Raw genomic sequence first — 26383 nt, 5'->3', positions numbered from 1 at the left:
TTAAACCCTCAAGGAAGCAACTTTCAACCCTTTATCCAATCCTGCCTGAAGGAAATCCAAAATCCTAGCTACTTTAAAAGATCTCGGATTGAAATTTTTTCCAGTACACCAATGAATATAGGCTTGCCATATTCTATGATACACACGGGCCGAAGAAGGCTTTCTTGCTCTAAGCATAGTTTGGATTACTTGTTTCGAAAACCCTTTAGCCTCTAAGATAGAGGTTTCAACAGCCACGCCGTCAAAGACAGGCGATCCAGATGACTGTGACAACAAGGACCCTGCATTAGCAGATCTGGACGCTGAGGGAGCAGTATGGAGCTATTAGAATGATTGCTCCTTTTGCCTGTTTTATCTTTCTCACTACTCTGGGTAACAGAGATATTGGCGGGAACAGATACGCCAGCTGAAACCTCCATTCTACTGACAGTGCGTCTACAAGGACCGCTCCTGGGTCCCTTGTTCTCGATCCATACCTTGGAACTTTGTTGTTCAGACGAGACGCCATAAGGTCTATCTCTGGTAGACCCCATCTGTTCACCAGTGTCTGAAACACTTCTGGGTGTAGTGCCCATTCGGTTTCCTGAATGGTGTGCCGACTGAAAAAATCCGCTTCCCAGTTTAGTACACCCGGGACAAATACTGCTGACAATGCTGGGAGATGGAGTTCTGCCCATTTTAGAATGGGAGTTACTTCCTCCATCAGTTTCTTGCTTTGAGTTCCTCCTTGACGATTGAGGTATGCTACTGCTGTCGCATTGTCTGAGCGGATCTGGACTGGTCTTCCTTGTAGATTGTCCTTTGCCTGAACCAGAGCCAAGTAAATGGCCCTTATTTCTAACAGATTTATTGACAGGCGACTTTCCCTTGCGGTCCACTTTCCTTGGAACCATAGGCTTCCAAGTACCGCCCCCCAGCCCTGCAGGCTGGCATCTGTTGTCAGGACTTGCCACTCTTTTATACAAAAGGGTCTCCCCTTGTTTAAATGGTCTGTCTGTAGCCACCACGCTAGAGACCTTTTTACATTTACTGGAATCTTTATCATCTGCTTCTTTATAGTCAGATGATTTCCGTTCCATTTGGTCAGAATAAGGTGCTGTAATGGTCTGGAGTGGAATTGCGCATATTCCACCATGTCGAAGGTTGATACCATCAGACCCAACAGTCGCATTGCTGCATGGACTGACATTGTCTGGGCTTGCAACACTTCCTGAGCCATGACCTGCACCTTGACTATCTTTTTCTCTGGTAAGAGAACTTTCTGTAGGTCTGAATCCAATATGGCTCCCAAATGAACAATCCGCTGTGCTGGATACAGAGACGACTTTTACCAATTTATGGGCCACCCGTGTCTCTGTAAACAAACTATCGTCCGTTGAAGATAGCTCAACAGTAAATCTTGCGACTGTGCTAAGATTAACAGGTCGTCTAGGTATGGGAATATTCTTATCCCCTGTTTGCGCAGACAAGCTGCCATAACCACCATGATCTTGGTAAACACCCTGGGTGCTGTAGCTAGCCCGAAAGGCAGAGCTTGGAACTGGAAATGTTCCTGTAGGATAGCAAACCTGAGGTAACACTGATGTGATAGTGCTATAGGCACATGTAGATAAGCATCCCGTACATCCAGAGATACTATGTAATCTCCCGGTTCCATAGCCATTATGGAGCGTAACGTCTCCATGTGGAACTTCGGGATCCATATGTATTTGTTCAACATTTTCAGATTTAGAATTGGTCCATATCACCCATTTGGATTCTGGATTAGAAATAAATTGGAGTAAAACCCCTGTCCCTTTTGTGATGGAGGTACTGAGACAATCACACCTAACTGCAGTAATTTTTGGACTGCTTCTTGCAGGGCATTGGCCTTTGACTCTATACAAGACGGGCTGGTGCAAAAAAATCTTTGAGGAGGCTGCCTCCTGAATGGGAACCCATACCGCTGAGATACTACCTTCTGCACCCAAGCATCTGCTGTTGACTGTTGCCATATGTGTGCAAAAAGAAGGAGTCGGCCCCCAACCCTGGAATCCTCCAGGCGGAGGCCCGTCTCTTCAGGCTGACTGTTTCTGTTCAGGTTTGGAAGCTGGCTTTTTGCTAGCCCACCGCTTCCTACCCCTGGATTTAAACTGGGGTTGCTTAGGCTCCTCTTTAGCTTTCGCTTTGCCAACAAAATGAGCGAAATTTTAAACCCTTGGACTTAGGGTTATAAGCAGCCGGAAATCTGACCTTTTTCGATTTGGTTTTCCAAATAATATATTACCGACAAAAGGCAATGCTTCCAATTCTTTCTTGGATTCCGCATCTGCCTTCCAGGTACGTAGCCAAACTGCTCTGCGAGCGACTACTGTCAAGGCTGAAGCTTTAGAAGCAACTGTACCTACATCAATTGCTGCTTCTTCCAAATACTGGGCAGATTGTCTTAAATGGCAAAAACGATCCTCTTGCTCCCTAGTAGGAGAAGGGATGTCATTCTCTAGTTCCTCTATCCATTCGCCCATTGCCTTTGCTACCCAGGCTGAAGCCATAGCAGGTCTTACCACTGCTCCTACTAGAGAAAAAATATTTCTCAAAAGGCTCTCTACCCTTCTGTCTGTGACATCATTCAATGAGGTAGAGGACAGTGGTAAAGCAGATTTATGCACGAGTCGCAGAACATGTACATCTACTTTTGGAGGAACTTCTCTTTTCGAACAATCCACAGCAGGAAATGGATAATAAGAATCCCATCTCTTAGGAATCTTATACTTTTTACTGGGCGCTGCCCAAGACTCATCCATCATCTCCGTCAGCTCATCTGACGCTGGGAATTCAGCTTTCACTGATTTTGTTTGTTTAAATACAGGTGCTTTAGCTTTTAACACTGTCTTGGCTGGCTCTTCCAACGAGAGAACAGCCTTCACAGCATTAATAAGTTCAGCTACATCTTCTGAACTAAAGCTCTGCGACTGATCATCATACGGAGTTGAATCTATTGTATCATCATCATCCGATGTATCATCTTGTGTAGTCTGCCACACAGACGTATCTGTCTTAGTCTTACCTGTCCCTTGGTTGCTTGTAGAGGCTACTGGAACCAAACCATAGGAAGGGAGCTGCATGTATGGGTTCATAGTGTAACCTAACCCTTGAGGTGGTGCTACCGGAGTTAACCTGTCCGCTATTGAAGATAGAGTCTTTGCGAACATATTCCATGGTGGCTCTGTTGGTGGTTGAACCAACTCCTGTTTTTTACTTCGCTGAAAAGCGAAACAGTTTGCACACAAACCCTCATAAGTGACCAATTGATTCATATCAATTACCCCTGACATACAAGATAAGCATGTTAGGGCTGTAGGAGTGCTTGATAAATTCTCCTCATCACTTTTGCCGCTCACAGACATGGTATTAAACTGTTATTGAGTACACAATTTGTGACTGAAAATCACCCTATATGTCAGTATATAGAGGCGAGATCAATCTGACCACAGTGCACCTGATTTGAGGGTCAGAACAGGACTGACATTACACAGAAAAGTCAGCACACATACTAGCAGTCAGTCACATGTTAAAGCATTAGACATTGCCATATGATAATACAACCTCCATAACAACTTATACATAAGTAGGAAAATTGTACTTCTGTTTTAAACTGGTTCTTTTTTCAACATAGCATGCAGAAAACACCGTAATATACAGGTCTCAAATGCAATAGGTACTAAAAATTAACAATGCATACTAAGAAGTAGAGAGAATTTTTAGTACTGTATACCCTGCCTCCTTAGAGCGGGATACAGGGAGACTCACCACACTTTCATATCCAAGCAAATACGTTCGTAAGACGCTGAGTGGATTCAGACGCTACTGGTGTACACTGCCGCTCTTGATAACTGATAACGGACACGGACGCTCACCAACGGACACGGACGTTGAGCGACTTCCACGTGTATGCAGACGCTTAGGCCTGCGACTCGGTCTGGGCGGGTTTATCTCCAGTGTACACAACCGCAGCGTCTAAGCTGCGACAGAGTACCCTCGTGGTAGCGTCTGAGCCGGAAGTGAGGTCATTTAGTTCATGAAACGAGAAACACGCGGGAACTGGCCATGAACTCGGAGGAGGGACGGCCAGGAGAGCGTCTGAATCCCCTGTTGACTTAAACTCCCAGGATCGCGGCCTCTGCCTAGTCCTGGCGCCTATGATCCCCGGAGCGTAGCGCTGTCGCACTCCAGATGTTCGGCGCATCAACACACTGTTTGTAGTCTCCACCAAATTCAGTGTAGCTGTGTCCTGACTCCTCTAGTAAGAGGAAGTCCATAGACTCACCGTCTCCCCATGCTCCGGCCACAGCCTGGTTACGTCTGCTGGACCTGCTAGAATATCCGACACAGACGCCCGTCGAGACAGCACTGATACCCGAAGGTAAGCGTTGTTGCGACCTTGTGGGGAGTTATTGGAGCGACTCTTTTTAGAATGCGTTTAAGACGCTATTAAGATAAGTCGCTCAAAAAAACAATATAGTAAGTCTATAAAAATAAAATAATAAAAGCTTGAGGCTGCTCTCACAGCAGCCCTATGACCATGCGGCTTCCTGCCGCACCAAGCAAAAAACTGATCTGACTGAGTCAGGGGGCGGGACTATATGGTGAAGGCCCCAATGCATCCTGGGAGGCCAGAAAGCTCGTGACCGTGCTGGTGCCATTTTCACTGTCGCTCGACAATATCCCAATGTTATCCTGTGGACCCAGCCAGAGAAATTATAATATATATATACATACACATACACACATATACATACACACACATATAAATATATATTTTTTATTATTTCTGTTTATAAGAGTTTATCAATTTTGCTTGGTCTACCATCTACCATTGTGTTGCATATTTAGAATGATTAGTATTAGAACTATTAGAAAAAATAAGATTTTACTTACCGATAAATCTATTTCTCGGAGTCCGTAGTGGATGCTGGGGTTCCTGAAAGGACCATGGGGAATAGCGGCTCCGCAGGAGACAGGGCACAAAAAGTAAAGCTTTTCCAGGTCAGGTGGTGTGCACTGGCTCCTCCCCCCATGACCCTCCTCCAGACTCCAGTTAGGTACTGTGCCCGGACGAGCGTACACAATAAGGGAGGATTTTGAATCCCGGGTAAGACTCATACCAGCCACACCAATCACACCGTACAACTTGTGATCTAAACCCAGTTAACAGTATGATAACAGCGGAGCCTCTGAAAGATGGCTTCCTTCAACAATAACCCGAATTAGTTAACAATAACTATGTACAATTATTGCAGATAATCCGCACTTGGGATGGGCGCCCAGCATCCACTACGGACTCCGAGAAATAGATTTATCGGTAAGTAAAATCTTATTTTCTCTATCGTCCTAGTGGATGCTGGGGTTCCTGAAAGGACCATGGGGATTATACCAAAGCTCCCAAACGGGCGGGAGAGTGCGGATGACTCTGCAGCACCGAATGAGAGAACTCCAGGCCCTCCTTAGCCAGAGTATCAAATTTGTAAAATTTTACAAACGTGTTCTCCCCTGACCACGTAGCTGCTCGGCAAAGTTGTAATGCCGAGACCCCTCGGGCAGCCGCCCAAGATGAGCCCACCTTCCTTGTGGAGTGGGCCTTTACAGATTTAGGCTGTGGCAGGCCTGCCACAGAATGTGCAAGTTGGATTGTGCTACAGATCCAACGAGCAATCGTCTGCTTAGACGCAGGAGCACCCATCTTGTTGGGTGCATACAATATAAACAACGAGTCAGATTTTCTGACTCCAGCTGTCCTTGCAATATATATTTTTAATGCTCTGACAACGTCCAGTAACTTGGAGTCCTCCAAGTCACTTGTAGCCGCAGGCACTACAATAGGCTGGTTCAGATGAAATGCTGACACCACCTTAGGGAGAAAATGCGGACGAGTCCGCAGTTCTGCCCTGTCCGAATGGAAAATCAGATATGGGCTTTTGTAAGATAAAGCTGCCAGTTCTGACACTCTCCTGGCCGAAGCCAGGGCTAGAAGCATGGTCACTTTCCATGTGAGATATTTCAAATCCACCTTCTTTAGTGGTTCAAACCAATGAGATTTTAGAAAGTCCAAAACCACATTGAGATCCCACGGTGCCACTGGAGGCACCACAGGAGGCTGTATATGTAGCACTCCCTTAACAAAGGTCTGGACTTCAGGGACTGAAGCCAATTCTTTTTGAAAGAAAATCGACAGGGCCGAAATTTGAACCTTAATAGATCCCAATTTGAGACCCATAGACAATCCTGATTGCAGGAAATGTAGGAATCGACCCAGTTGAAATTCCTCCGTCGGAGCACTCCGATCTTCGCACCACGCAACATATTTTCGCCAAATTCGGTGATAATGTTGCACGGTTACTTCCTTCCTTGCTTTAATCAAAGTAGGAATGACTTCTTCCGGCATGCCTTTTTCCTTTAGGATCCGGCGTTCAACCGCCATGCCGTCAAACGCAGCCGCGGTAAGTCTTGAAACAGACAGGGACCCTGCTGAAGCAAGTCCCTCCTTAGAGGTAGAGGCCACGGATCTTCCGTGATCATCTCTTGAAGTTCCGGGTACCAAGTCCTTCTTGGCCAATCCGGAACCACTAGTATCGTCCTTACGCCTCTTTGCCGTATAATTCTCAATACTTTTGGTATGAGAGGCAGAGGAGGAAACACATACACCGACTGGTACACCCAAGGCGTTACCAGCGCGTCCACAGCTATTGCCTGCGGATCTCTTGACCTGGCGCAATACCTGTCCAGTTTTTTGTTGAGGCGAGACGCCATCATGTCCACCATTGGTCTTTCCCAACGGGTTACCAGCAAGTGGAAGACTTCTGGATGAAGTCCCCACTCTCCCGGGTGAAGATCGTGTCTGCTGAGGAAGTCTGCTTCCCAGTTGTCCACTCCCGGGATGAACACTGCTGACAGTGCTATCACATGATTCTCTGCCCAGCGAAGAATCCTTGCAGCTTCTGCCATTGCACTCCTGCTTCTTGTGCCGCCCTGTCTGTTCACATGGGCGACTGCCGTGATGTTGTCCGACTGGATCAACACCGGTTTTCCCTGAAGCAGAGGTTCTGCCTGGCTTAGAGCATTGTATATTGCTCTTAGTTCCAGAATGTATATGTGAAGAGACGTTTCCAGGCTCGTCCATACTCCCTGGAAGTTTCTTCCTTGTGTGACTGCTCCCCAGCCTCTCAGGCTGGCGTCCGTGGTCACCAGGATCCAATCCTGTATGCCGAATCTGCGGCCCTCCAATAGATGAGCACTCTGCAACCACCACAGAAGAGACACCCTTGTCCTTGGAGACAGGGTTATCCGCAGGTGCATCTGAAGATGCGACCCTGACCATTTGTCCAACAGATCCCTTTGGAAAATTCTTGCGTGGAATCTGCCGAATGGAATTGCTTCGTAAGAAGCAACCATTTTTCCCAGGACTCTTGTGCATTGATGTACAGACACCTTTCCTGGTTTTAGGAGGTTCCTGACAAGCTCGGATAACTCCTTGGCTTTTTCCTCCGGGAGAAAAACCTTTTTCTGAACCGTGTCCAGAATCATCCCTAGGAACAGCAGACGAGTTGTCGGCATTAACTGGGATTTTGGAATATTCAGAATCCACCCGTGCTGTTTTAGCACTTCTTGAGACAGTGCTAATCCCATCTCTAGCTGTTCTCTGGACCTTGCCCTTATTAGGAGATCGTCCAAGTATGGGATAATTAATATGCCTTTTCTTCGAAGAAGAATCATCATCTCGGCCATTACCTTTGTAAAGACCCGAGGTGCCGTGGACAATCCGAACGGCAGCGTCTGAAACTGATAGTGACAGTTTTGTACAACGAACCTGAGGTACCCCTGGTGTGAGGGGTAAATTGGAACGTGGAGATACGCATCCTTGATGTCCAAGGATACCATAAAGTCCCCCTCTTCCAGGTTCGCTATCACTGCTCTGAGTGACTCCATCTTGAACTTGAACTTCTTTATGTACAGGTTCAAGGACTTCAGATTTAGAATAGGCCTTACCGAGCCATCCGGCTTCGGTACCACAAAAAGAGTGGAATAATACCCCTTCCCTTGTTGTAGAAGAGGTACCTTGACTATCACCTGCTGAGAGTACAGCTTGTGAATGGCTTCCAAAACCGTCTCCCTTTCGGAGGGGGACGTTGGTAAAGCAGACTTCAGGAAACGGCGAGGTGGATCTGTCTCTAATTCCAACCTGTACCCCCGAGATATTATCTGCAGGATCCAGGGATCTACCTGCGAGTGAGCCCACTGCGCGCTGTAATTTTTGAGACGACCACCCACCGTCCCCGAGTCCGCTTGAGAAGCCCCAGCGTCATGCTGAGGCTTTTGTAGAAGCCGGGGAAGGCTTCTGTTCCTGGGAAGGAGCTGCCTGTTGCTGTCTCTTCCCTCGACCTCTGCCTCGTGGCAGATATGAATAGCCCTTTGCTCTCTTATTTTTAAAGGAACGAAAGGGCTGCGGTTGAAAAGTCGGTGCCTTTTTCTGTTGGGGAGTGACTTGAGGTAGAAAGGTGGATTTCCCGGCTGTAGCCGTGGCCACCAAATCTGATAGACCGACTCCAAATAACTCCTCCCCTTTATACGGCAAAACTTCCATATGTCGTTTTGAATCCGCATCGCCTGTCCACTGTCGCGTCCATAAAGCTCTTCTGGCCGAAATGGACATAGCACTTACCCGTGATGCCAGTGTGCAGATATCCCTCTGTGCATCACGCATATAAAGAAATGCATCCTTTATTTGTTCTAACGACAGTAAAATATTGTCCCTGTCCAGGGTATCAATATTTTCAATCAGGGACTCTGACCAAACTACCCCAGCACTGCACATCCAGGCAGTCGCTATAGCTGGTCGTAGTATAACACCTGCATGTGTGTATATACTTTTTTGGATATTTTCCATCCTCCTATCTGATGGATCTTTAAGTGCGGCCGTCTCAGGAGAGGGTAACGCCACTTGTTTAGATAAGCGTGTTAGCGCCTTGTCCACCCTAGGAGGTGTTTCCCAGCGCTCCCTAACCTCTGGCGGGAAAGGGTATAATGCCAATAATTTCTTTGAAATTATCAGCTTTTTATCAGGGGCAACCCACGCTTCATTACACACGTCATTTAATTCTTCTGATTCAGGAAAAACTATAGGTAGTTTTTTCACACCCCACATAATACCCTGTTTAGTGGTACCTGTAGTATCAGCTAAATGTAACGCCTCCTTCATTGCCAAAATCATATAACGTGTGGCCCTACTGGAAAATACGGTTGATTCGTCACCGTCACCACTGGAGTCAGTGCCTGTGTCTGGGTCTGTGTCGACCGACTGAGGCAAAGGGCGTTTCACAGCCCCTGACGGTGTTTGAGTCGCCTGGACAGGCACTAATTGATTGTCCGGCCGTCTCATGTCGTCAAACGACTGCTTTAGCGTGTTGACACTATCCCGTAGTTCCATAAATAAAGGCATCCATTCTGGTGTCGACTCCCTAGGGGGTGACATCCTCATATTTGGCAATTGCTCCGCCTCCACACCAATATCGTCCTCATACATGTCGACACACACGTACCGACACACAGCAGACACACAGGGAATGCTCCTAACGAAGACAGGACCCACTAGCCCTTTGGGGAGACAGAGGGAGAGTTTGCCAGCACACACCAAAAGCGCTATATATAACAGGGATAGCCTTATAATAAGTGCTCCCTTATAGCTGCTTTATATATATCAAAATATCGCCATAAATTTGCCCCCCCTCTCTGTTTTACCCTGTTTCTGTAGTGCAGTGCAGGGGAGAGACCTGGGAGCCGTCCTGACCAGCGGAGCTGTGAGAGGAAATGGCGCCGTGTGCTGAGGAGATAGGCCCCGCCCCTTTTCCGGCGGGCTCGTCTCCCGCTATTTAGTGAATCCAGGCAGGGGTTAAATATCTCCATATAGCCTCTGGGGGCTATATGTGAGGTATTTTTAGCCTTTATATAGGTTACATTTGCCTCCCAGGGCGCCCCCCCCCAGCGCCCTGCACCCTCAGTGACTGCGTGTGAAGTGTGCTGAGAGGAAAATGGCGCACAGCTGCAGTGCTGTGCGCTACCTTTAGAAGACTGCAGGAGTCTTCAGCCGCCGATTCTGGACCTCTTCTGACTTCAGCATCTGCAAGGGGGCCGGCGGCGCGGCTCCGGTGACCATCCAGGCTGTACCTGTGATCGTCCCTCTGGAGCTGATGTCCAGTAGCCAAGAAGCCAATCCATCCTGCACGCAGGTGAGTTCACTTCTTCTCCCCTCAGTCCCTCGTTGCAGTGATCCTGTTGCCAGCAGGACTCACTGTAAAATAAAAAACCTAAGCTAAACTTTTTCTAAGCAGCTCTTTAGGAGAGCCACCTAGATTGCACCCTTCTCGGCCGGGCACAAAAATCTAACTGGAGTCTGGAGGAGGGTCATGGGGGGAGGAGCCAGTGCACACCACCTGATCTGGAAAAGCTTTACTTTTTGTGCCCTGTCTCCTGCGGAGCCGCTATTCCCCATGGTCCTTTCAGGAACCCCAGCATCCACTAGGACGATAGAGAAATCTACTGTATAACTGCAGTTCTCAACTGCAGTCTGCAAATACTACCAACAGGTCATGTATTGTGGATTTCATTATAACCACTGATTTATAGGATTTCACAGTATTTGAGGCATACTGTAGTTTGTATTATGGTGTATACTGTATGATCACACATAGTAATTATTACTACTTGTAAGAGCACCCAGTGCCTTGCTCTAGCCCTTGTTTTACAGAACTGCAATTTTGTTAGTGTTCTGACACATGCTGGGAGAACTGTGGATAAATTGCTGCAATGTCCTTATCCCCCCCGACAGCTGGGTCGGAGGAGAGGGAATATTAAACATGTTTAAAAATCCTGATTCCCTGATCCCGTTCAAAAACAGTTTGGTTCGATAAAATGGGCATTTTTAACGTTTAATTTCCCAGATGGATCGCAGAATCTTCGTTGGCCACCAATCGGGGAATGATGTATGGGGGCCTGAACACAGAGAAATGAAAATACTCTTCTGTAGATGTAACCAACTTCCTGGTAGGACAGTTAAGTCAATGTTTCTCACTACATTCAGCATACAAGATTACGATTATGAAAAAGATGTACAATTCAATAAACTCACCATATCTCTGGCAATGCCAAAAGCCTCCTGCAAACCATACAACCGGCCACAGACAAAGTAGACACCACTGACCCAAAGGACACACCCCTCATGAATCCAGAATTCATTGCTGTCGAGCGGTAGTTGGGGGATTGGAAACCCTTGGTCAGGGATTACATCTGCAGTGGATTGTCCACTACAGTCCGTTAACAGTTCACAAGGGTCAGTGGTCTTCCTACGTGAGGGTACAGCATGTCTAGAAGAGACACAGTCTCCTGAACGGTTCCGGCGTTTGTAACGGGGGTGTGCAGACAGGCTGCGCTGTTCCCTGGCTTGCTGAGGCTCCTCCTCCTCTTCATCAGAGTCAGTCTTGGAGCCATCTAATGCGTCTTTGTGCCGAACTTTCACTTTTTGGGGGGTTTCTGATGATTTTTTCGGTGGTGGGTTCTTGGATAGTGTTGACGCGTATTCCTGGGTGTAAAAAGGACCAAATAAATCTCCAAGATTCTTGTAATTGGCCCATTTACCACAAAAACAGCAGACAAGGTGCCCCATTAATGCAGACTCTGTTACTGCTGGCCCCTGTATCATGAAGCTTGAGATTGGAAGAACTTTGCTCTCAGTAGGCTGTGGAGATGTAGTCCTATGACGCTTTTGTACAGATGTTAGGTTTTTCCAGTTTTGTTCTTCCTCTTCAGCATTGATTATAACACAGGACAAGCCTAATTCCTTTTTGTTTTCCACATGGATATAGGGGAAAAAGGATTTAGTTTTGGTCTCAGTTTTCTCAATGGCTTGGCTAGCATACTTTAATTTGATCTCTGGCTCTATTGGGGCAACTATAGGAGCTGCTTGCTTACCCCGTCTCCTTCTCATTGTCCCACCTTGCTTCCTTCTCTCCCTTCTTCTCGGTTTAGGCTCAGACTCGAATGTCTGCTCTGGCTGATTTTGAGGTAGTGGAGGCAGAACAGGAGGTGGAGAAGATGTCAGATCTACTGTAATAGATGCTTCAAGCTGCTGTTCTTCCTGCAATTGTTTTTTCTGCTTATTAACACTTCCAATAGGACGACCTTTCTTTTTCCCTGATGGAAAATAGCCTTTAGGAGGTATGATCTCCTGTTTGGGGGTAATAATTAGCTTATCTTTGTCAGCCACTTCTTGGGGTTGCACCGGTGGTAAAGGGCATTTTGACACCAAAGCTGGGGAAGCTCCCCTGTCTTCCATAACATGATTAGATGTTTGTTGTATTTGAGGTCTAGATTGTGAAAGGTCTTTGGCTTCCATAGACTGTTCGTCAATTTCCTTTTTAATTTGCTTGTCATCCTGGATATTCCAAGTGTTAAATGACTTTGGGGAAAGTCTGTGGAGTTTTAGCTCTTCATTATTAGATAAATCAGGTAAGATATCAACTGCTCTTTCTACTTTGTGCATTAATCCATTACCACTTTCTGAGTCCTTGCCCTTGAGAGATAAGAAGTCATCAAGTGTTACTGGTTCAACAGCATTCTCTGAGCTGCTTGAAGCAGAAATCCGACGCACATTGGGAGATGTAATTTTCTGCACTATAGCTTCTAGCTTTAGGCCCCTTCCCTTGCGGGGAGGGAGAATTTTTGTCTTTGTTGGACTTGAAAGGGATACTGGAGGAGGGCTCCTCTGTTCAGGTCCAGATTTGGAGGACTCTTCTATAACGGATAAAAATTCACCATTGTTTCCCCTTGGTGACAAACTATGTAATGTAGGTGTTTTGTCAGGACCTTCTTTTGAAATAGAATTAGGTAGCCGGCCTTTGTCATCAAGCAACTGCTTTTTGCTAGGGATAGGGGAAATGAAAGAACGTACTCTTCTTCTCATAACTAATGGGTTGTGGTGTGATACTTCTTCAGGTCCTGAAGGCTGATGCGCATTGCACACAAGTTTTGGGAGCTCTATTGATTCTCCAGCACTGGTTCCATGTGTTTCAGATTCCCTAATGGAGTTGAATGGTTTCTGGTTTGTACCTACCGGAGACACAACTTTCTTTAAAGGAGAAGCTTGTTGTCCCAAGTGCCAATTTAAGGGTTCTCTTGACGGAGACTTTTGACTGTTTCGCTTTAACGCAACATTTGTACCTTCACCCATACGCATATGGCGGCCATAGTCTATGTTGCTAGATTCATGATATGAAATTTGCTGACTATATCCTAAGCCTTCATTTTCACTTCTACCTGGACTACGAACATGAAAGGGTTCCTGTCTCTGACTTTTCCGCAGCACTTCATGTCGATGTTGTGAGGCTGCGAGTATAGCTTGAGCAGAGTTTCCTAACCATTCTTTATATTGTTCTTGTTGGTAAATATGTCTTTTGTAATGTAAAGAAGTGAATGTGGGGTGAGGCTCTCCATAAGAGCTTGATCTAGAATTTGTATGATATCCTAGAGTAGAACTATCAGTTTTTGGGAAAAAAGCAGAGTACAAAGCTTCTCTACTTGCTCGTTCTGATAGACTCATTGTTGGATTAATGTGATGAACCTCCGTTGCACCATGACTTCTTCCTGGAGACATCTTTAACCTATTACTAAGCTCTTGAGACTGTGCTGGTGACCTCCCTCGAGATCCCACCCTGCCAGTACCCCTTTTGGGATTTGAAACACGATTGTTATGTGAACTAAAGCTCTGGTTTGGTTCATGTGTCAAGGATTTTGGACTGGCATTTCCTTTGGCAGAGTCTTTCATGTTGTATGGCATACAATGTTTTCCTGTTCTCTTTTTCTGCACCTTTGGGAACTCGATATCTTCACCCTTGGCCATACCTTGACTAGTGGACCTTTCCATTGATAATATTCCACTAGGAAGGATAACAGACTGTCCAGGTCTTCCTTCTGGTGGTCTTTCTTGAGCAGTGCCAACATTTTGAGAACTATTGGGTTCACGCACAAGTTGTCTTAGTGGGGATATGTCACATATAACAGATCTCCTTTCAGAAGGAACGCTACTCTGTTCAGGGCAAACAGTTGGTGGTTCAATCTCAAACTTTCGATTTGCAGGATAATCTGACATATTTATCTGTTTCATTTCTAAAATAGATTTTCTATCCCACTGAGTCCAATGTGAGGATTCTAAATGAGGTGCTAAACTTTTCCCAAAGATAGTACGGTTAGGTTGGTCATTTGTCTGGTTCACAAAAACATTGGGCCTTGATGGTACTTCGGGACTTCCAGCAACTGCTGGATTGTCATGAGTGTTAACAGCATACCTTCTTTCTTGTTGATGGTGACCTTGCAAAACCTCTTGTAAAAGGCTTGGATATTTTTCACCTCTTCCAGACTTTCGATCACTCTGCCCTCCAAAATTTCCCATCTCTGATTTTTTTGGATGCGGATTGGTAGGATTTCTGGAAATACTTGGTGCATCGTTTAAGCCAAATCCAGTGTCAACCGGAGATTTAACAGATTCTATTTGGAGTATACTAGTGGTTGTGGTAAAGGCAGTATCAGCAGTATTAGGTTCTCCATCCTGGCTGTTAGAACAATCCTTAACATTTTCCTCATTAGCCATTTCAGGCAACTCAGGTTCAAGTGTTTGCTCAACATCATTATTAACTGATGTCTGATCATCATCAACTACTTGCTCTGGCCGGTTTGCAACAGTTTCCATTGAAACTATCACCCCAACGGACTTCTCACTTGCCTTGGGAATTTCCTGAAAGGTCTCTTCTGGTTCTGGCACTGTATCATTTTGTTGAATTGCAGTCTTTCCTAAAAGTTCATTTTGCCATACATGAGAGGTTGAAGTTGTCTTTTCTGAAGGCAGTCCTTTAAAACCCATTTCTGAACTGGAGCTCTGGCCACTTAGCTGTCTTACTCTTTCACCTTGATCTCCCGAACTGCTAGAACAGCTACCATCCAATGATTCTGCCATTGGAGATTTCAGTTGCTCTTCAGCTTGGGAAGAAGTCTCTGAATTGGCACAACTGTCAGTTTTTCTAGAAGTCCGTTTACCACCTTTTTTGTGAGGCGACAAAGCATCAGAAAGCAGCATGTGTTGAACTGTATTAGGCAAGTTGGCTACTTGGCTACTAAGTGCACTAAGGCTGCTCAGACCTGGGTCTGTTAAATGTTTTTCTTGGAGACCTTCCACATCAAAACCTTTAAAACTGGCCAACTGTTTGCTAGGACTCAGTTGTGGCATTACCGGCAATATACGGTTTCTGGTTGGGAGTGGTACATTTCCCTGTCCACACTGAATATTTTCTCCACTAGTCATCAGAGGTGAAGGTGAGGAGCTACAGCTAGGAGACTGTACTACAGAAGCAGCTGGAGATGGGTTGGAGATAGGGCTGAAGTTCGGCTGGAACTGCATAGGCGATTGTACAGTGACTTCAGATTGGTTGAATTGTCCAGTTTGGTTTTGTGGTAGTAATTTAGAGGAATTTAAATACTGCAATACATTAGGAGGGTTCTGCGGTTGTTCTCCCTGACCTCCACTTTGTGGAATTTTAGCTGTATCAAAGTTTTTTAAGTGCTGGCTGGCATAACTGCTACACCCTTGTTGCGTTCCATAAGATGATCCTGATATATGACTCTCATATGGAGAGGTAGAACCCCCAGGACTATAGCCCTCATAGTTTGTTCCAGATTGCCCAAACCTCTGAAGAGGAAAGGAACTGGATGTTGACCCTGCAGAAGACTGATAATGTTGTTCAAACTGTCCTACTCGTAAAGGATATCCAGGTGAACGCTGCATTTGCTGCAGATGTGAGGATCCTGTGGATGCAGGTGTGTTGCCAGACTGAGGAAGGGGCTGATGTGACTGGTAAAGTTGTTGTCTTAACTGTGGACTAGGAACATGTGATGAATACTGGCTACCACTTGGGGAATACGATCCTGGAAAATCCTGCGAGTACTGAGAAATGCTGGCTGCCGCAGATGGCTGACTTGCAAATTGGCTGTGGTGGCCCTCTCTCCCAAAGTGACTGCTGAAGCCTGTGCTGCTACTACTGGTATTTCCTTGAGGAGGTCCATAACTCTGTACTGGTCCAGGGGGTCGGCGCTGTGGTGTCTGGCTCCCAGGTGAGCTTCCTTCTTTATTCCCAAGGTAATAGAAGTCACCCGATTCTTTTCGATAAGCTTGGTAACTTTGCAGACTGGAATTTTCCCCTGAAGCCATTGTAGTAGGAGTGACTGTCCCTCCTCTACGTCCTCCATAGCTGCTTTGGAATATCTGAGCCTGCTCTCGAGGACTGTACTCTTCCATACTTGAGGGCCTGTGAGCTTCCGGTGAGTAGGTTTGCTGATTACCGTGGTAGCTGCTTTGCTCTCGGAATGACTGCATAATTTAGAGCTCCTATAGCAAAACAAAAAGATTGAAAATGTTACTTATAGTGGATTTTACATTGGTCACTGACAAAACAACATTCATTCAGCTAAGCAAAGGCTGTTAAGAAAATTATTTGAGAGCCCAATAGTAAAAAAAAAAAAAAAAAAAGTTGAAAAACTTACATGACCCATGACCTAAACAGTGCATGCAAATAGCAGAACTACAGGGGATCAGTATGATTAACAGATGGACAGGATACCGGTGGTCAGAATACAGACAGCGGCATCCTGTCCATCAGAATCCCGACAGCCCATTCTAAAGTACCCTAACCCTCCCCGGTGGTACCTAACCCTCCTGGGTGGTGCCTTACCTTAACAATCACTCCTCTGGCTGCCTAAACCTAACCCTCCTTCCCCAGTCCCTAACTGGCAGGGTTGCATACATTTTTTTTTTTTTTAAGTAAACAGTTTCATTTTAGATCTTTACACCTTGTTTTAGTAATACATTAACAATTTTTGAAGAACAGTAACAAAATGAACACAGTAATAGAATAAATACACACTTAACAGTTGCATGAAGAAGTACAATTAGGCTCTGAATTTCACTCAGTTGATTGAGTCCGAGTCAAACATGTACATGTTTTTGTCCACGTCCTCACGTTTGTCCTCAACAGAAAAGGCTCTGTAGCATGCAACCAACTTAGCTGCTTTTTCATTTCCCAATCTGTTGCTGGTTTTGGACCATACGTTGAAAAAGTCCTTTTAATTCCTGCACTTGCAGGAATTGAAACTGCAGTGAACATCTGCTTCAGAAGATTCACTATAGAAGTGTCTGACTGAGGTTGAGCTGCGTAGGACATCCACCATGCTAGAGGAGATACTTGGCCTAAAGTGTCCACTTCAAGTATGTATGCTGCAAATGGTTTCATGGATGCACGAAAGTTGCTGATGACCAGCATAATTTGATTATTGGCATGAGCAAACTCTATAGCAGTCACAATTTCAGCAGGACTAAGCTTTTTTCCCTGTACCTAGAATCAAGGACAGTCAGCCAGCAAGTGGGCATCTGTGAGTGCAATTTTAGCTCTTGCCTTTGCCCTCTTTATTAAACTGCTGTGGTGTCCAATTTCTTCAAGATCATCTAACAGCTTCTTCCACACTTGTACAACCTCACTGATTGTGCAGCTGCGTCTTTGTGCACGATCCAGGGCTACAGCTACAGGTTTCAGTCGAGCCAAATAATCTTCAGCACTCCGCTTAATACCAAAGTTATTAAATTTGTTAATAATGTCTTGTGGGATATCAGCTTTATTTTCATCACATACTCGAACAAGAATGGGCCAGTTTTTCAGAAAGGACTCCAAACAGTCTGCCATAGTATTCCAGCATGTGTCACTTGGTAGTATAAGCCTTTTCCCATCTGCTACTGCTTCTTTGTATTTAGGTCCTGAAAAATTGACATTTCTGGAGTGCTTAATAATAGCAATGATATGTTCCTTAACTCCTGGAATGATGAGGTCATGTGCAAGAGATTCATTAAGTGTGAAGAACATCCATGTGCAATAATATCCAGGTCATCAGTTTCTTTTAAGTGTGCTCTCATCTTTGCCATATGCTCTTCACAGAACATTCAATAGATTATTCACGCAATTTAATACTTTTGACTGCAAGTTCACTTGAGTACTCTGCAGTATGACTATGGCATGATGTGTCAATACTCTCTAAGTATTCAGTCATCTGAAGTAACCGAACAATTGGCTCATTATGCACTTTGCTCCAGCCATCAATAGCCACACACACTGTTTTGTCTTTCAACTTTTCCTTGCTTTCTTCTCTAACAGACCGACACAACTCATCAAGCAACTTTCCACCTACATCATTGTGGTTGGGTGGCTTGTATCCTGCGCGAAGCATCTGCACAAACTTAATCATCTCTGGGTGTTGACCACATTCAAATGGTGAATTTGTTGCACAGATGTACCGAGCACATTGCAGGTCAATTCGCTTCTTTTTCTGATTTGGTAGATTTGACTACAAAGTTTTCAAGTGTTGCTGCTTTTGTAGCTTTTCGCTTACTTGCATGTCCACTAGAAAGCATTGGTGAAGAAAGTGGGCTGCACATTTCCACATCAGAAGAGAAGGTTGGTGAAGGGGTGGATGTTGAATGATGAGACCTCACACCAACAGCAGCTACAAATTAACTTTAATTTCCATGAGTAATTGTACCTTTGCTTCTTGAATTAAAATTTCATCAACATCAGAATCTGAATGTGAAGCACATTTTTCATAATGGTCTTTCATTCTTGCTACAAATCCTTGCATTATTTTACTGCATGTTTTACATTCTGCTTTACAACCAGATTTACCAGGGATAGTCTTTTTGTTTAAATATAAGCAAATGGCATCCCTTACCAACAGCTTGTGTCTGGTTGTTCAGACTTCAAAGTGAAAGTGAAAGTGAATAGCTATGAGTATCACAAAAGTGAAAGTGAAACTGAAGAGTATGGGGAATCTCCTATACATCATCTATTATTTTCCCCAGCACAGTTAAAAGAAGTGAGGGGAAAAAAAAAAGGACAAAAAAAAGAAGGACTGCCCCCACCTACAGGTCTCTCTCTTTCTAAGCAAAAGTTGTAGTTTTTAAAGGTTTTGATTTAAATCATGATTAAATCACTTGATTTAAATCGTGCAACCCTGATGTACGGTGTTAGCACTTCCTGCAGTAGCTGGCGGTGATTGACTGCTCAACTGGGCGGGCACATGTAAATGCCCACCCACTTTGTGACGTCAGTCACGACGGATCGGGCAGTGTGTATGCACAACACACTGCTGAGTCTGTCTATATGGTGCCCATACACTTGTGAGATAATTGGTACTAACCTTCGATTTCGACGGGATCTGTGAGAGAAATCGGAGGATTGTATGCACATTTTAGGTACCTTTCGACGCGATGCGCGGGCACGCCGGTCGAATCTCGCGTCTCACAATAGTATGTGCTGCACTTAATTTTTATCGAATCGCGGCATGATCGCATGCTGGTTTTTACCACTTTCGATTTATCACACCGCGATGTGCGATATGTGAAGACAGGAGCAGACGTCCTGGACACTCCTCTTCCCCTCACTGCGCACATGACTGGAGAGTAAGCTGCAAGCACGCTGCTGAGCTCCCAAACACCGCACAAGGTAGGCAGGATATACCACTGGCCACCAATGACTATTTTTTTTTTTACCAACACTGCCCACCGTTTATGCTGCTCTACCCACGATTATACAGGCCCCTGCCCAAAATGCTGCGCCACTGCAAGGCCCACGTGGCCGCGCCCTAAACGCCATTATACTGCGCCACTGGCCACCAATGACCATTATTCTTTTTTACCAACACTGACCACCGTTTATGCTGCTCTACCCACGATTATACAGGCCCCCTGCCCAAAATGCTGCGCCACTGCAAGCCCCATGCGGCCATGTCCTGAACGCCATTATATTATGCCACTGGCCACCAATGACTATTATTCTTTTTGTATATGCTGCAGGAGTAAAACATCCCCCCTAGACAAGGAATCTAACTCCTCAATTAGGTTACCTGACCATTTAGCAATGGCTTTTGTGATCCATGCACATGCAAAAGTGGGTCTCTGGGCCACCCCAGCAGCCGTGTACAATGATTTGAGTGTAGTCTCAATATTACGATGAGCTGTGTCGTTTAGGGAGGCTGCACCAGGGACAGGCAATACGATTTTTCGTGACAGCCTAGAGACTGATGCATCCACTATCGGTGGATTTTCCCATTTTTTCCTATATTCCAGAGGAAAAGGAAGAGATGAGAGAAACCTTTTAGGGATTTGAAATTTCTTATCAGGATTAACCCACGGTTCTTCAAACAGGGTCAATTCCTTTGACGCAGGAAAAGTGACTGAGGACTTCTTTTTTACATTAAAATAAGACTCCTCACACTCCACTGACACCTTATCAGGAATTTGCAGAACATGTCTGATAGAGGTTCTTATAGAGGTTATTCCCTATAACAAAGTAGCTTCCACCCCCTCCAAATCCACCTCGCCCTCCTCCATGTCTGACCCATCAGCGTCAGAGTCAGACTGCAGGATATGGGCCAGAGATCGTTTTTGCGGACAAATGGGAGGGGATTGAGACGCTGATTTGGGGACTGAGTTTTTATTCATAAGCTCATCCACAGTCTATCTAAAGTATTGCGCCTCTTCCACATTGCAAGATAATTTCGTAGAAATATTGGAGATCATTCCTTTAATGGAATTAACCCACTCCGGTTCAGCCCCGCTATTCTAGGAAGGTGCACTGCCTTGAGTACCCAGTAGTGAGCCCCCTGGTGAAGAGGAACACTCCGCTGTACAAGAAACACACTCTTTGCCTAACATAATGAAAATGTGACTGCACGCACACACACACACACAGGAAAAGGTTAAGCACAATAAACCCACAAAAAGCCCTTCCAGGGAGAGACAGAGTAATTTGGAGCCAGCCCCCACTGCGCGTCTTATTGCTAATGACAAGCTTAGCTGGGTCGCAAACTAAGTACCCTGATGGGGGATTTAATACACTAACAATCGCTCCTCCCCTGCTATAACCCCCTGGCACCGCTGAGGTAATCTGGAGACTCTCCGGAGGAGCTGCACGTCCCTGTCAGTCAGCGTGTGTGTCCACTGCAGAGGTAAAATGGCGCTGGTGAACTGCTGGATCCGCTCATATTGAAGGACCCATCCCTTCAATGGTTCACGGTCTTCCCGCTTTTTTTTGTACTGCCTGAGGTAATCTGGTGCTTAATATGGAGAGAAAATAAGATTTTAAACCTACCGGTAAATCTTTTTCTCGTAGTCCGTAGAGGATGCTGGGACTCCGTAAGTACCATGGGGATAGACGGACTCCGCAGGAGACATGGGCACTTTAAGAAAGATTTTAGGCTCTGGGTGTGCACTGGCTCCTCCCTCTATGCCCCTCCTCCAGACCTCAGTTAGAGAAACTGTGCCCAGAGGAGACGGACAGTACAAGGAAAGGATTTTAGGTAATCCAAGGGCAAGATTCATACCAGTCACACCAATCACACCGTATAACTTGAGATATACTATCTAGTTAACAGTATGAAAAACCAACATAGCCTCGGTCCACCACCGATGAAACTATAACATAACCCTTATGTATGCAATAACTATATACAAGCCTTGCAGAAGTAGTCCGCACTTGGGACGGGCGCCCAGCATCCTCTACGGACTACGAGAAAAAGATTTACCGGTAGGTTTAAAATCTTATTTTCTCTAACGTCCTAGAGGATGCTGGGACTCCGTAATGACCATGGGGATTATACCAAAGCTCCCAAACGGGTGGGAGAGTGCGGATGACTCTGCAGCACCGATTGAGCAAACAGGAGGTCCTCCTCAGCCAGGGTATCAAACTTACAGAACTTTGCAAAGGTGTTTGACCCCGACCAAGTAGCAGCTCGGCACAGCTGTAGTGCCGAGACCCCTCAGGCAGCCGCCCAAGAAGAGCCCACCTTCCTAGTGGAATGGGAATTAACCGATTTTGGTAACAGCAATCCTGCCGTAGAATGCGCCTGCTGAATCGTGTTACAGATCCAGCGAGCAATAGTCTTGCTTTGAAGCAGGGCCGCCAACCTTGTTGGCTGCATACAGGACAAACTGTGCCTCTGTTTTTCTGATCCTAGCCGTTCTGGCCACGTAAATCTTCAAAGCCCTGACCACATCAAGGGACTCGGAATCCTCCAAGTCACATGTAGCCACAGGCATGACAATAGGCTGGTTCATATGAAAGGATGAGACCACTTTAGGTAGGAATTGAGGACGAGTCCGCAATTCCGCCCTATCCATATGAAAAACCAGATAGGGGCTTTTATGTGATAAAGCCGCTAATTCCGAAACTCGCCTAGCCGAAGCTAAGGCTAACAACATGGCCACCTTCCAAGTGAGATATTTTAACTCCACCGTTTTGAGTGGTTCAAACCAATGTGACTTAAGGAAACTTACCACGTTAAGGTCCCAAGGCGCCACCGGAGGTACAAAAGGAGGCTAAATATGCAGTACTCCCTTCACAAATGTCTGTACTTCAGGAAGAGAGGCCAATTCCTTCTAAAAGAAAATGGATAGGGCCGAAATCTGAACCTTAAGGGAGCCTAATTTTAGGCCCAAATTCACTCCAGTTTGTAGGAAGTGAAGGAGACGGCCCAGCTGGAATTCTTCCGTAGGAGCATTCCTGGCCTCACACCAAGAAACATATTTTCGCCATATTCGGTGATAATGTTTTGATGTCACGTCCTTCCTAGCCTTTATTAGTGTAGGAATGACCTCATCCGGAATACCTTTTTTCGCTAGGATCCGGCGTTCAACCGCCATGTCGTCAAACGCAGCCGCGGTAAGTCCTGGAACAGACAGGGCCCCTGTTGCAGCAGGTCCTGTCTTAGAGGAAGAGGCCACGGATCTTCTGTGAGCAACTCCTGCAGCTCCGGATACCAGGTCCTTCGTGGCCAATCTGGAACAATGAGGATTGTTCTCACTCCTCTTTGTTTTATTATTCTCAATACCTTGGGTATGAGAGGAAGAGGAGGAAATACATAGACCGACCGGTACACCCACAGTGTCACCGGGGCGTACACAGCTACCGCCTGAGGATCTCTTGACCTGGCGCAATACCTTTTTAGCTTTTTGTGGAGACGGGACGCCATCATGTCTATTTGGGGCAGTCCCCACCGGCTTGCGATCTGCTCGAAGACTTCCTGATGAAGCCCCCTCTGTCCTGGATGCAGATCGTGTCTGCTGAGGAAGTCTGCTTCCCAATTGTCCACTCCCGGAATGAACACTGCTGACAGTGCGCTGACATGATTCTCCGCCCAGCGAAGAATCCTGGTGGCTTCCGCCATTGCCACCCTGCTCCTTGTGCCGCCTTGGCGGTTTACATGTGCCACTGCGGTGACATTGTCTGACTGAACCAGAACTGGTTTGTCGCGAAGTAATGCCTCCGCTTGACGTAGGGCGTTGTATATGGCCCCCAACTCCAGGACGTTGATGTGGAGACAAGTCTCTAGACTTGACCAAAGACCTTGGAAATTTCTTCCCTGTGTGACTGCTCCCCAACCTCGGAGGCTTGCGTCCTTGGTCACCAGGATCCAGTCCTGAACGCCGAACCTGCGGCCCTCTAGGAGGTGAGCACTCTGCAGCCACCACAGGAGAGATACTCTGGCTCTGGGGGACAGAGTGATCCGCCGATGCATATGTAGATGTGACCCAGACCACTTGTCCAGCAGGTCCCACTGGAAGGTTCTCGCATGGAACCTGCCGAAGGGAATGGCTTCGTATGATGCCACCATTTTCCCCAGGACTCGAGTGCAGTGATGCACTGACACCTGTTTTGGCTTCAATAGGTTCCTGACCAGAGTCATGAGTTCCTGAGCTTTTTCCGTCGGAAGAAAAACCCTTTTCTGGTCTGTGTCCAGAATCAAGCCCAAGAAAGTCACACGCGTCGTAGGAACCAGCTGTGACTTCGGGATATTGAGAATCCAGCCGTGTTGCTGTAACACCTTCAATAAAAGTGACACGCTGTCCAGTAACTTCTCCCGAGATCTCGCTTTTATGAGGAAATCGTCCAAGTATGGGATAATTGTGACACCTCGCTTGTGCAGGAGCACCATCATTTCCGCCAGTGCCTTGGTGAAAATCCTCGGGGCCGTGGAAAGCCCAAACGGCAACGTCTGAAATTGGCAATGACAATCCTGTACAGCAAATCTCAGGAACGCCTGATGAGGTGGAAATATTGGAACATGAAGGTACGCATCCTTTATGTCTAGGGAAACCATAAAATCCCCCCCTTCCAGGATGGCGATGACCGCTCTGAGCGACTCCATCTTGAACTTGAACTTTTTCAAGTATAGGTTCAGGGATATTAAATTCAAAATGAGTCTGACCGAACCGTCCGGTTTCGGGACCACAAACAGGGTTGAGTAATATCCCCTCCCCTGTTGCAGTAGGGGAACCTTGACCACCACCTGTTGAAGATACAATTTTTGAATTGCATTTAACACTAACTCCCTCTCTGAGGGAGAAGCTGGCAGATCCGATTTGAAAAACCGGCGAGGGGGGACCTCTTCGAATTCCAGCTTGTATCCCTGAGAAACAATTTCTATTGCCCAGGGATACACCTGTGAGAGAACCCAGATGTGGCTGAAAAGTCGAAGACGTGCCCCCACTGGAGCGGACTCCCTCAGGGGAGCCCCAGCGTCATGCGGTGGATTTTGCAGAGGCCGGGGAGGACTTCTGTTCCTGGGAACTAGCTGTGTGCAGCTTTTTTCCTCTGCCCTTACCTCTGGCAAGAAAGGACGATCCACGTACTTTTTTGCTTTTATTCGAACGAAAGGACTGCATTTAATAATGAGGCGATTTCTTAGGCTGTGAGGGAACATAAGGCAAGAAATTCGATTTACCTGCAGTAGCTGTGGAGACGAGGTCCGAGAGGCCTTCTCCAAATAACTCCTCACCTAAGGCAAAAACTCCATATGCCTCTTCGAGTCGGCATCCCCCGTCCACTGTCGGGTCCATAAGACTTGCCTAGCGGAAACAGACATAGCGTTTATTCTGGAACTTAGTAAACATCTCTTTGAGCATCCCTCATATATAATACAGCATCTTTTATATGCCCTAGGGTCATTAAAATTGTATCCTTATCTAGGGTCTCAATCTCCGCTGATAAGGAATCAGACCATGCAGCCACAGCACTACAAACCCAGGCCGACGCCATTGCCGGTCTAAGTATTGTACCAGAATGTGTGTAAATGGACTTCATGGTAACCTCCTGCTTGCGATCAGCAGCATCCTTGAGGGTAGCTGTATCTTGGGATGGCAGCGCTATCTTTTTTGATAAGCGTGTCAATGCCTTGTCCACCTTAGGAGAGGATTCCCATCGTATCCTATCCTTTTGCGGGAAAGGATACGCCATAAGAATCCTTTTGGGAACCTGCAGTCTCTTGTCTGGGGTTTCCCAAGCCTTTTCGCATAATTCGTTCAGCTCATACGAGGATGGAAAGGTGAGGATGGAAAGGTGACCCCAGGCTTTTTCTCTTTATACATGTGTACCCTCGTGTCAGGGACAGGGGGTTCCTCTGTGATATGCAAAACCTCTTTTATTGCAATAATCATATATCGAATACCCTTAGCCACTTTTGGCTGTAATTTTGCATCATCGTAGTCGACACTGGAGTCTGAATCCGTGTCGGTATCTGTGTCAACTATTTGGGATAGTGTGCGCTTCTGAGACCCCGAAGGACTCTGCAACATTGGGACAGGCATGGTTTGACTTCCTGACTGTTCCCTAGCCTCAGCTTTGTCTAATCTTTTGTGCAATAAATTCACATTAGCACTTAAGACATTCCACATATCCATCCAGTCAGGTGTTGGCACTGCCGACGGAGACCTTGCATTCATACACTCCCCATCCTCCTTAGGTGAGCCTTCAACCTCATACATGTTGACACACGCGTACCGACACACCCCACACACACAGGGAAGCTCTTTTCTGAAGACAGGTTCCCCACCAGGCCCTTTGGAGAGACAGAGAGAGAGTATGCCAGCACACACCCCAGCGCTATATGACCCAGGAAAAAACACAGAATGTTTTACCCAGTAGCGCTGTTATAACTTTATACACGCCAATTATGTGCCCCCCCCCCCTCTTGAAAAACCCACTGTCACAGTCAGTAAGCAGGGGAGAGTCCGGGGAGCTTCCTCTCAGCGCTGTGCTGTGGAGAAAATGGCGCTGGTGAGTGCTGAGGAAGAAGCCCCGCCCCCTCAGCGGCAGGCTTCTATCCCGCTCAAAATCTATCAAAACATGGCGGGGGCTCTTTATATACATGTACAGTGCCCAGCTGTACATGTATATATATGCTTTTGCCATAGGAGAGGTTTATACTGCTGCCC

General features: G+C 46.3%; 1 protein-coding gene across 6 annotated transcripts in view; it reads right to left on the bottom strand.

The window, feature by feature from the left end:
- The window catches only part of LOC134958056 (transcription factor 20-like), a 143144-nt gene that overhangs the window by 103293 nt on the left and 13468 nt on the right, over nucleotides 1-26383 (bottom strand). For all 6 annotated transcript variants that reach the window (XR_010186858.1, XM_063940397.1, XM_063940399.1 and 3 more), the window contains exon 2: nucleotides 11159-16459. Coding sequence is in view for 5 of the 6 variants with exons in the window: in XM_063940397.1 (XP_063796467.1) it covers nucleotides 11159-16447 (5289 nt within the window). In the remaining variant the exon portion in view is untranslated. The remainder of the gene's footprint in view (nucleotides 1-11158; nucleotides 16460-26383) is intronic.

Source organism: Pseudophryne corroboree, chromosome 9 (genome assembly GCF_028390025.1).
Source record: "Pseudophryne corroboree isolate aPseCor3 chromosome 9, aPseCor3.hap2, whole genome shotgun sequence".
Classification (NCBI taxonomy): domain Eukaryota; kingdom Metazoa; phylum Chordata; class Amphibia; order Anura; family Myobatrachidae; genus Pseudophryne; species Pseudophryne corroboree.
The sequence above is the reverse complement of the archived record's forward strand: the minus strand, read 5'-3'. Positions and strand labels throughout refer to the sequence as shown.